This window comes from Pieris rapae, chromosome 6, assembly GCF_905147795.1.
Source record: "Pieris rapae chromosome 6, ilPieRapa1.1, whole genome shotgun sequence".
Classification (NCBI taxonomy): domain Eukaryota; kingdom Metazoa; phylum Arthropoda; class Insecta; order Lepidoptera; family Pieridae; genus Pieris; species Pieris rapae.
In genome coordinates this window covers 8995293-9007642 of record NC_059514.1, presented here as the reverse complement: position 1 = coordinate 9007642, position 12350 = coordinate 8995293, and the positions used below count along the sequence as shown (strand labels likewise).

Sequence of the window (12350 nt, the reverse complement as noted above, 5' to 3'; positions counted from 1 at the left end):
AAAAATAAATTAGGTCCGATGGTCTGCTGAGCTACTGCTCCTGCACTGCACTTTGATTAATATGTATATGGAATATTTTTTCCATATAATATATTATTTGAATAACATATCAACTGTCTTCATTCCTATGAAAAATTTTGGCATTCTGTGGTTATTTCTTTTTTAATGAATAGAGACTCTATGCCTTAGTTTGTACTCAATGATTAACCTTGTTTTTTCTAATGCGTAATGCTGTGGTGTAACCAGTAGTGACTAGTGACGCACTTTCACATCTCTGTAATGAAAAAGACTGAAAGCGTGCTTTTAACAAGTACCACACCATACTTTTTAAAAGTTTATCGAAGACAATTAAAGTAACACTAAGAAACTTAATAATATATTAATTCGCATTTACTAAAGACAATTTTTGTTAAATGTCATCTTGAAAGATTGCAAATAAAACAACGACCATGCCTAAACGTGGAGGAGGAAGACCAAGAAATAATTGGAAAAACGGTGCTCCTAATTGCTTCGGTAAGTTTTATAATTATTAGTATTTGCCGATTCTTTACTAATGTAAAGCCCACACAAGTAACTGCTGGGCACGCCATTGTTGTGACGTTACAGGAAACTACTCTTTTTCCTTGTTATCAGTGTTAGGTAAAGTAGTAGTTAGGATTTAACTAAAGGACGTTAAGACCTTTAAAGTTTTCTGTAAGGCCTACATTTAGTAGTTAATATTTAAATATTTTTTAGAACATGACGACCGCATTCACCATACTGGAAGGCGAGTTATGTTCAAACAAAATCAGAACAAAGGAAAAAACAACAAGTTTAAAAATTGGAATGATGCAAAAATACTTTTTGATGATGATGTTGATATGGGAGCATCTGGTATTGCACAAAATAGAAGAGGTGCTTATAGAGGTCGGGGAGGTCGACTTGGGTCGCCACCGCCACGGCCATCCCATCACAAAAAGAAATTCATAACAGGAGTTCTGCCATGGTACCAGATAACAATACCCTATGGAGCTAAGCATGAAAAGGATGTCATATTAAAAGCTCTGCTAAGTCACATATCACCAGAAGTGTTTATACCACACTACTTCAAGATTGAAGGAAACTCGGCAATATTCTATGTGGATGATGTGAAGGTTGCTGAAAAGTTATTTCATGCAGATCGAAAGATAACAATGCCTAATGGTTTCAAGTTGGTGGTTATTGTTCGCAATGCAGTACCCAGAATTAACATTACAGATGATATGAAAGAAAAAATGAAGTTGGCTATGGCTAAACGCTATAACCCTACAACAAAGGCTCTGGATTTAACAAAATTCCATGCAGATCCTGGTAAGAATATTAATAATATAATAAATACATACAAATATATTTTTGTGTACACAGTCTCATAAAGTTATTCAGGTAAAAAATTAGTTGTACTTTTGTCTTAAGTTAACATGTTAATACATGTTTTAGTAATGTATTATTGTGCAATGGTTTCTTGAATCCAGTCAAATGAATTCTATGGTCATTTCAATGTGACAGGTGAATGTATTGAGTGATATTGTGGTGATGTTACACATATGTTTACTTTTTTTATTTGTCCTAATGTTTGAGCAGCTTCGCATTGGAGAAAAATAAAAAAAAGCTGATTGATTGATTTATGGCTTTGCACCTTTTTGTTGTCCATAGGGTTTTGATTACAATTCCATGTATTTGTTACCATTATGTTAGAAAATTGGTTACAGACAGTACATATATATTTCAGATCTTGTGGATGTATTCTGTGCACTTTTTCGTCCAATCATTATGTTGGCTGCTGTGGATATAATTGCAGAAAATATACCAGATTTGGAAGCTTTAAATTTAAATGATAATAAGCTACATGGACTTGAACATTTAAAGATATTAGCCACAAAATTTAAGAATTTGAAAATTTTATATATGGGTGACAATCGGGTAAGTGTTTTTGTGGAAATATGAAAATAAGTTTTTATACCCGCACTACTTTGCCCAATATAATATAATCCAATTTTTAAATTGCTAAAACTCACTATACAATATTATGAAAATATTTATATATTGTTGTTTTTTATTTTTTTTCATAACAGGAAAGTCATTTCATTCCCTTCAATAATTTAATTGTTGTGTCTGAATTAGTATCAGCTACATACATATATTATTTTTGTATTGATGGTAAAATGTTAAAAATTAAAGTTTATACATTTTTTAATGCTAAAACATAAAGAAAACCCTTAAAGTATGTATTTGACTATGATTTACTTGAATTTCAGATACCATCAGTGGCTCCACTAGAAGCGTTAAAGGCTCTTCCGCTAGTTGAACTTTATCTTAAAGGGAACCCCCTTGTGAACAGGTTCAATGATAATGAAACCTACAAAAGGTAATAATGAAACGGTGCATTTTACAAGTAAAATTTCATTTTACTTTTCTTTGTGCTGGCTAGTAAGGACTGCTACAAAGCTCAAAAGTCAAGGTCAAACTAAGCTTAAAAATGTACTTTGTGTAATGCATTTTTGATTACTACCTGCTAAATCTGTAGAAATTTATCAAGAGGAGATGATTGAGATGATGATGATTACTCCATTTTTTCACATTTCTGTAGTCTGTTCTCCAATTAACAGCTGTAACAACTACAAGATATTTTTTAGAAAATATTTTTCTGTAGATAATTTGCATTTTGTACATCTGGTATTGTGGTTGGATACTTGGACACATTCTATCAGCATTTTTGAAAATTGTGTGACTATACACTACCAAAAAAATCCGCTTTAGTGTGGTTTACAATACAACACTGGAAATATGATTAAAGCATGATATGCATATATTAATTATATATATAAATATATGTACCAATATGTGGTATATTATATGACATTTCAGTTAAACCAAAATGAATGTTAAAGAACACTACAATTATTCCATCAAAGTCTGTATTAATAACACTTATATATACTTAACTCAAATTAAAAATGAGGTTGCTTTAAAGTTTAAAGCAACAGCATTTCAATTATTCCCCCTAAAGTACAATGTTTAAACTTTAAACATTGTACTTTAGGGGGAATCAATTCCTTCTCAAGTCCTAATAATATTGTACTGTCAAATGTTTCAATCAAGTGTCAGTTATGTCAACTCTAATGTCTGTGTTTTAGTTTAAGAGATGGTATTATTTTAGGACACTTCTATTTATTGCATACTTTATGGAAGTCTTTTGGGTGGTTTTTGAGTATACTCAAATTGGACTAGAGAAGGGCTTAAAACAATTGCTATCTCTTGGCCATACATTGTTCTTAATAAGCTTAACAATCTTAAATTTGAATGAAATTTGATTGAAGCAAATGAAAAAATATTTTTGCATAGTTAATTAAAACTTTGCTTCTCGAATGATGAATTCTATTTCTTGAATATATAAATCATTGAACTCGTCCAAAGTTTCTATTTGGTAGCTCAAAAACGTATGAAAATGTTTTTATAATACGTAAACAGGTTTATTATGTAATTTTTAAATCTGTGTATTTTTTACATTTTCATGTTTGCGAGAAATCCATAGAAGTTTTGTTGACAAGATATTGTTCATCATTCCTTAACTATTAACATATCTTCGTTATCTGTTTAATCTAGTTTCTATTAATTTATTAAATATACACATACATACGAAAATATGTTAATATTGCAACGTTCAATATTAACTTTGCATTAATTGCATCAATATTATATTTGTGAGAGTTTCAGAGGTAATTAGTATTGCCATGTTTGTTATCTTCAGTGAGGTCCGGCGAAAGTTTCCGAAGCTGACGCGATTGGTAAGTTATGGCAAAGTATAAATATAATAATATAGATATGACATGTTATGCGTTACATAGGCCACTATCTCACCGAGACGCCATGGCGACGTCGCTGCCTTCGTATCCAAACAATTTATATTGATATGAATGGCAGTTACCTCACTTGGCAGTGACGCCAATTTGGAAGCGCAGCCAGGGAACGATTTCTGGAATACGTGTACGCTGGCGACGTCGCCAAATAAACGTATACGATCAAGTTATGTCTCACTCATTCGGTGCCCTACCAACTGCCACGAAACACATGCGCGTTCGTTTTCTAAGCAAAAGATATTTGAGATTTGCAAGCAAGGTTTATTGCGTAAATTAAAAATCCTCCATATTTATGGGATACCGCAATACCGGATTATTCCGACAGTAATTTACAGCCTACTAAGCTTGACGCGGACGTCGTCATGGCCTCTCGGACTTTCAGACTACCCTTTATTGTGCCATAATTAATCAATATGGTTACAAATATTACTTTCTTATAAGATATAAAAGCGCTTAATCTAAATTATAGGACGGCGATGAACTCCCACCACCAATTGGTTTCGACATACCGGACGACGTATCACTGCCACCAGCACAACAATCATTCCTTGTTGACCCGAATGGCCAAGAGCTCATCAAAGAATTCCTAAAGCAATATTTTGCGATATATGATTCAGAATCGCGACAGCCATTACTCGATGCTTACCATGAATCGGCGACTTGTTCGCTTGCAGCCAGTTATTTGACCACGGACAGCCGGAGCAGTAATTCGACTAATAAGTAAGTGACTAACATGGCTACATAAATTTGGGATTTTTTTTTAAATTAACTTGCGACACCTACAATGTGGCTACAAATCACTATGATGACGTCATACCCAAAATCAAGCAGAAGTAAGACTTTAGAATCGTGATTTCAAACCGGAAGCGAATCGTGGGAGAAAATGAGATAGAATGTATGAACTTTAAATTAAGTAAACAAATTTCAAACTTTCATTATTTTAGTTACATAAAAATATATTCTTTTTTCAAGAAAAGTTGGTTTCTACAGATGACTTATTTTTAAATGTTTGTAAATAATATTTACAAAGATATTCCGATTGCTACGCATATATACTTCTCGATCTTGGACACTGGTGTAGTTAGGCCTGTCAGTACTTAGACTGGTCAAGGATAATTGCATCAGCTCGGAGGACAACATTTTTCCTCTACCAATATTATTTATAGGCTTATATCAAAAGCATATACATTATAGTTACGATAACTGATTATGTGTGCCTATGGGTAAAGGGTTCTCAATTTGTCGTCCAATCTTGTCTAGGTCTTAGTCTTTCCAGCCATTTCATCAGACCACCTAAAATTGCCAACCTCTGTTTTTTTTTGGCCTCTTGCTTGCCATTGTGTTACAATTTTCTTCCGTTTATCTGCTAAACTGAAGGAATGTCCAGCCCATTTCCATTTTAGTTGTTTTGTCTTATATGTAACAGCAAACTCTGTTTATCTCTAAAAATCAGTTTCTTTCTGAGTGGAAACAGCAGAAAGAGAAGAAGTACTACTTCAGTTAAAAGTTAGAGTGATTTTGTTACGCATAAGAAACATGAAATTTAAAATGTCTTAACCCTCAACCGTATTTATTTTCTAGGCTCAACACATACATGGTGAACAGTCGTAATCTTATGAGAATAACAGACAGAGATCACAGACGAAGATACCTCAAAACAGGCAAATTGCAAGTTGTATCGCTGCTCTCTGAGTTACCAAAGACCTCGCATGATTTGATGGGTTTTGCTGTTGATTTAGTTATATTTAATGTGAGTATATTGAGATTTATGCCATATTTAACCTTTTTCCATTGCTCCGGTGAAAGAAAACATTGCATTACAGAATGTTGCTCAAATTTAATTTTTAAAGGCAAAGTGCTTTTATAGCATGGGCGAGTATCTAGATTATAATTCTAAATAACTAAACTATGTTAATGTTTGATATATGAGATTATAAAATTAATATGATATTTGCATGCCTATTTATATTATGTGGTGGGTTTTTATAATTATTGTATCTAATTGTACCACTATCATAGCAAATAAACAATTTCATTCTTTCATTCAACCTAAAAAAATCAATGTAATCTAAGGCCAAAACTTGAATAGGGTTGTAGCGCCACTGGATTTTGTGTATTGAGATTCAAAAATTTCATTTAATCAGTCTAATTACACAAAATATTTTGTTTTTATTATTTATTGATTATATTTATTCACACTTCGTTACAAAGAAAAACTAATAACACAATACATAAAAATTACAAGGGATGCAATCGCTAACAAGCGATCTCTTCCAGGCAACTCTTATTAATTGTTATGGAAAAATAATTTTCTGTAAGCTAAGACATTCAAATAATGTATGTCTAACTTGTAATGTATCTTCTGTCTATTGGTAGCCTCTTCACAGAACATGGAACATTGCAATTTACTTATAATAAATTAAAAATATCGTCACTCAAACTTCAGTTGATATTAATTACTCTTTTATTTGTTTTACTTAGCACATTCAGATAACTGTAAAAAGTTTTAAGTTGACATTATAAATTGTGTGTAATATAGTAAAATTTTTTTCCAGCCGAACATGGTAGTACTAACAATGAATGGAGTATTCAGAGAAATAATGACGACGGGAACACCTCTCCGATCCTTCCATCGGACATTTGTGATAGTTCCGAATAATTCGGGTGGATTCTGTATACTTAATGATATGTATTTCATAACAAATACTACTAAAGAGCAGGTTGGTAGATTTTTCTTGTATTTATAAATCACATTAGAATTTTAACGCTTTTTGTTGAAACTTTATTAGACATTGTGAAAGTATAATTTTCGGTAAATATATACCAAAAATCAAGTTTATTAAGTAGAGGTGATATATGAAATATTATTGTATTTTAAAAAACCCATTTGATTTATATTAGGAAGACAAAGCGTTTTCAACATCAACACCAGCTTCAGTCCCTGCTCCAACTCCAACTCCCGCTGTTTCCGCTGTTCCCGCTATTCCCGCTGTGACGCCAGCAGCGCAACCCGTTGCCGGTACTTCGCAAGAAGAGACACAGAAGATGATGCTGAACATGCTCAGCCAACAGACTGGCATGAACGAACATTGGAGTATAAAGTAAGTAAATATAATTATATATATTATATTTGAAATACGAGTCGTAACTGCAGCTCACTACAGATTCTATAAAAAATGTTACTCCAAATTGTCTTCTAAAAATTTTAAGCCCTAAACCAATCATTTGGTTATTTCAGAGTCACGTTTTTAGCATTGAGTCCTTAAAAAATACAAACAAGGCAAAAGCAAGTTTTTCAAATATTTTCTCAAAATCATTAATTAACTATTATTATGAAAACTATTAGCATTGAATAGTTTTTTTTATCAAAACATGGACAAACATTCACAACAATATCAAAACATCGCCAAAATGTATAACAGTTTGTTGATGATTCAATATTTTAAATAATTATAAAACTTCAGCGACCAATTTGAAAAATTATTTAAGAGCCTGTTTAATTAATACTACTTATAAATCTGCAAAAAAATATTTTATTAAATTTTTCCCTACTTCGTACAAGCTAGTGTTATTCTTTACTAATTTAAGAGTATTTTTGACAGTTGTCTTCAAGAAACGGGTTGGGATTATCAGCGGGCATTATTTATTTTTAACCAACTGCAATCTGAAGGAAAAATACCCCAAGAAGCCTTTGTGAAGTGATTATAGACACTATTTTAGATATAATGTTTTCTTATGTAAGTTTATTTGCATTCAAGAAATATGTTAAGCATATTCTAGTGAACTGCAAACCTATGGAATATGGTGATATTTCCTTTGTTTTCAGTTACATGTTGTATTAATTTTAATTGTTTACAGTTTAAAACCGACCACTTTAAACAATATTGTTCTCTTCGTTTTGTTTTTATATGTATAGATATTTAGGTTTGTATTTCAAAATTATGAAATGTCTAATGGAATTAATATTGCAACGTCCAAATCTTCCAATTCAATGGAAACCTGTTTCGACAAGATTGGGACGTTACAGTATTTGTCTATTGTAATAATTTCAAGAATTATTGTTAATTATCACTACATTTACTGTATCTTGTACTTTAATTTTGTATAGCTATATTTAAAATTTCGTACTTCGAAATCCAATAACTTTAATTTAAAGTGTTATTTCTGTCCCTACATTTAAAAAAAAATTAGAAGAGAATGTGAAAAGTTGATTTGGGAAAATAACAGCACATTGGGCTTTGGCGACCTCTATCGGCCAGTTTTATGGTGCCTTATGTACCCCGAGTGGGTTATGGTTAGGGGTTTGAGACCCCGTTGAATGTGGCGGAACCCCTTAGATGGTCTATGTGGGCTAGCTGCATAATTTTAAACCAAATTTGGCGATCGTTTTACTCGGCTGTGTGTTTGGAAGCCTGCCTAAGTGCTGGTTTATTGGGGATGCATAGAAACTAGATATATGAATAAATTTTTTATACAAATCCAGTGTTTTATTATTAAAAAAATCAAGATAGTTTATTGATATCTCCAATTTTTATCGCTTAACCTTAAAAGTTAGGCAATCATTGCGGATATGCCGTCACGAATACCAAAATTGCGGTTCCATGATACATTGGTAGACAAGCCTTAACCAAAAATACCTTTAGAAGATACTTATGAAAAAACCAAAATTTTCTATATAGTATTTGGATCAAACCAATCCCAACGGGCACATTAAGTTGTTTCATAACCTTAATTAAATGTAGTCTTAAATAAGTAATGCAGTGATCAAGCTACTAATTATAGCCATTAATTAAATATTTGTAGAATGTAAATTATGTACTTAATCAAAATTCTGTAACTGTTGAAATCAGTTTTATTATTGTAACATAGATGGCGCTGACTCTATTTTTTTTAATAGAAACCTTTGAGGCGCTCTAAGATCGTGCCTAATAAAGCTTTCAATGTTTCAAAATCCTTTTAAGATTGCACCCGAAACAAAATAGTCTACGAGATTTTCTTAATGTTTTCAGTGTGCCTTGTATAAACAGTATTATTGTTGACATACCTCTGCCTTATCTTGTATAAACTAGGTCATGTCTTAATATTTTATATTAAAAATTATTATCATCTTTCTGAACTTATTTAACAGTGCTATAGTCTAATAATTTACCTGCATGGCTCCTATCTCATTCAATATCTGTTGAATTTACATATACCTACTTATATATAAAAATTAACAGATTTCCCTCCTTACATAAAAAAAATACAAAGCCCAAGAGAAGAACCCTTCCACTTCTATTAATTCCGTAAGCCAATTGTAACAAATATGCAACTTCAAATAACTGTTGTTTAAAATTAAAATAAAAAACAAAATACAATATGTTTATTATGAAACATAAGATAGACAGGTATCACTTATTCGACGACATTAAATTTGAACCTGTAGGCATCCCTACTCATCTGCAAAGAAGAGGGTGTAGGCCGAGAGAAAAAGTTGGCGTAAAAAACTCTCGATACTCTTAAAAAAGCAACTCAACACTTAAACTAGATATAGCAAATTAATTAGAAGGCTTAGTGCTAGGCTATAGCACTAGTCCCAGGACCTTTAATTAACTAGGTAATCACTAACTTTATAGTAAGCCTTGTTACACAGCTTTTCTTTAATACATTTCTAATTTTATTAAAAATCAGAGATAAAAGAGCCTCTGGGATATTATTAAAGAAGAGTTACAGAGTATCTCTTTTCCTGAAAAGGAATTTCTAACTTTAGGTAGATAGTCTAGTACGGGGAAATTGCATTCTGCGTTTGTTCCGAGTATGTACCTACTACCTACATTCTGTAATATTTTCATGCGGTGACATTGGCGATATGTATACAATATCCGCTTGAAAGCACTTTAATGGTAGGTACTTTGCTATATGATATGAAGTAGTAATATAATTTTATTATTTTATACAAGGAATCTTCCGAGCGCAATCTGGTACGTACCTACTGTTGACTGAAGATAAGTATAAAATGCTTACGTGTAATGAGTATAGCAAATAATGGAATTTTACATACTCGTGATTGTGCTTTCATTCCAATATATTTGTTTGTAGGGTTATACGTAAAATTATTACGTAGGTGGTGACTCCGCAACACCATGCTGAAATGCTTAAAAGCGACTACGTATAAATTCTAAACAGAATATATTTAAAACGTCTCAATAATGCATAAAGAAATTTAAAATAAGATTGTTTCTATTGATGTCTCTTGTATAAACTAAGAATTACTAAATTTTTATACCAGGTATAAAGATCATATTAAGCTATTTTGGATGTCAAATAAATCGAAAAAATGTCTTAAGAAAAATAAAAAAGGGTATGTGCTTTAAAACATTCATCTTTTTAAGGAGCAGCTAAGCGCCAAATACGATGTCTATTCAATATAATTCAAATTTAAAGTCATTTATTCATTTAGGTAACTTTATAAAATTCTGTAGAAAGATGCCAGTCTGAACCTGGTAGTTATAGCAACGCTTTTGTTCAAAAGTAATTTTAAAAGTATATTTATATAAATATATTTTCTTTTCTGACCGAGATTATCTCACGATTAAGAGGTACATTAATTATATGAAGTCCTCATCCATAAATATAAGTTTTTTGTTTTATATATTTCCGTAAAAAATTCCTTTTCGTTTCTATACATATTTTATGTATAGTCAAAATGTCAAAAGTTGTTAATATATTTAAATATTATATATTTCAATAAGAATTACAAACGATTCATTCCAAATGACAAATGTTAACGGTCAATTTAACTTCCATATGTTTCCTATCTTATAAATACTGAATAAATACCATAATACTATATAAATAATATAATACTCTATCATATATAATCGTATAAATGCTATGATAGTTTTGGTAGTAATAAATAATCTTTCATAATTTTCCTATATAATAATTAACGTAAAATTCCTGGTCTCAGAAAATAAATGTAGTCAACATCAGTTATATTACGTATGTGTGAAATAGTTTTAAGCGAAAATAAATATTTCCTATCAGTTTTTGATAGATCAGGCCTAATTTTATTTGATAACCTGTTGTTTTGTATTGTGTTCAAGACAAATGACTTTGTTGACTTTGTCACAGCTTTGTACAAAGTGTTTCATTTATTTGAACATCAATAGCCGCCACCGAACTTAACTTGAATTTAATATTTATTAGTATTAATAACTTATTTGTAGTGTTTTAAAATAAATGCACATGTATGACTTATCCTATTACACACGAAGATGTTAAATATTCTTATGATGCATGTTTATGTTCCTCGGATTTTCGGAATTGGCATTTGAAGTATTTTCCTGTCAATATGACTTTAGGGAATCCCAGTTAACATTACGTAAACCCACACATTACACAAACCCACACAACCACCCATAGTTCTCTTAATTAATTATATTGTTATTAAATAATTAAACGTATTTTACTAAATGAATAATGCACTTTTGATAATGTTGCAAAGATTGTACATATTTATAACAGGCGATTTATAGCACCTAGATGCTGTTTGCATTGAATTGGCCTAAACAGTTAATTTTAACGCATTAAAATGAACCGAATTGGGTTTAGCAGTTCAATTCATTGTTTTCTTTTTTGTTAACTTCGTTTGCCTCGGATGTGCGAGTTTCATTGTAGTGTGTATATAACAAATCGTCTTGCTAGTACTGCACAATTAATATAAATAGTTTGTTTTTTAGAAATGTGTAAGAATTGTGAAATTCATTTCACCCCACTATTTTATTTCCACTAAGATTACCTGGAAAATCAGGTAGGTGTAAACAATATTTTATTATGGTCATAGATAAGAGATATCACGGCTTAACGTCATTGACGTCAAGCTCTGTTGACATATGTCAAGAACCTTAAGTAAGTCACGCTAGTCTGCCTACTCCAAGAGCGGGAAAATTAAAATGATTAAATAATACAATCACAATACATATAAATACCACATGGGATTCCCTGCCCTAGTTTTTGAGTAAATATCATCAAAAAAAATGATAAAAAATAGTCATATCTATATATATATATCAGTCCATTGAATTAGTGTTTTCCTAAGATTTGCCTTATGAGTAAAAATAAGAAGTAAAAAAATTGAATAGTATAGGTACATAAGAAAAGAAATGTGTAGCGAATTAGCAAAGGCAAAGCAATTGATTGCGAATAGATGGTAGGCGCCAGTTGAATATCGAGTTCTCATTAAACAACCAATTAAGACGAAGTAAAAGAATATAATAAAAAGGAAACATTGAACTGAACCAGGAGAAGATATACCACAGGAAAACTTATCTGCAAGTGTAAACAACGGAAAATTTTACGTTTTAATTTGTGTTATTTTGCTTGTTTTTTGGTGCGAAGCGAAAAGTCACCACTTTTCGCTTTGACCAAAACAATAAAAACTGCGTGAAAAAATCTAGTGCAACTGACTTAGAACAAAGACTGAGACGTGACGTA

The 12350-nt window shown here is 31.3% G+C and overlaps 1 protein-coding gene across 1 annotated transcript; it reads left to right on the top strand.

Annotated features, from left to right (window-relative positions):
• Window positions 1-227: 227 nt before the first annotated feature.
• LOC110992930 (nuclear RNA export factor 1) lies at window positions 228-8353 on the top strand. Its single transcript, XM_022258932.2, has 10 exons — window positions 228-513; window positions 736-1329; window positions 1748-1938; window positions 2274-2383; window positions 3767-3803; window positions 4345-4595; window positions 5457-5625; window positions 6431-6595; window positions 6777-6976; window positions 7478-8353. Exons 1-10 carry the CDS (start codon window positions 450-452, stop codon window positions 7575-7577), a joined length of 1881 nt encoding a protein of 626 aa, XP_022114624.2. The 5' UTR covers window positions 228-449; the 3' UTR covers window positions 7578-8353.
• Window positions 8354-12350: the final 3997 nt, after the last annotated feature.

Bases quoted from the DNA above. Each gene is read 5' to 3' on its own strand.
- LOC110992930 (XM_022258932.2), top strand. From the start codon at position 450: ATGCCTAAACGTGGAGGAGGAAGACCAAGAAATAATTGGAAAAACGGT. The intron at 514-735 runs GTAAGTTTTATA...AATATTTTTTAG, and splicing joins CGGTGCTCCTAATTGCTTCG to AACATGACGACCGCATTCAC. The intron at 4,596-5,456 runs GTAAGTGACTAA...TTTATTTTCTAG, and splicing joins AGCAGTAATTCGACTAATAA to GCTCAACACATACATGGTGA.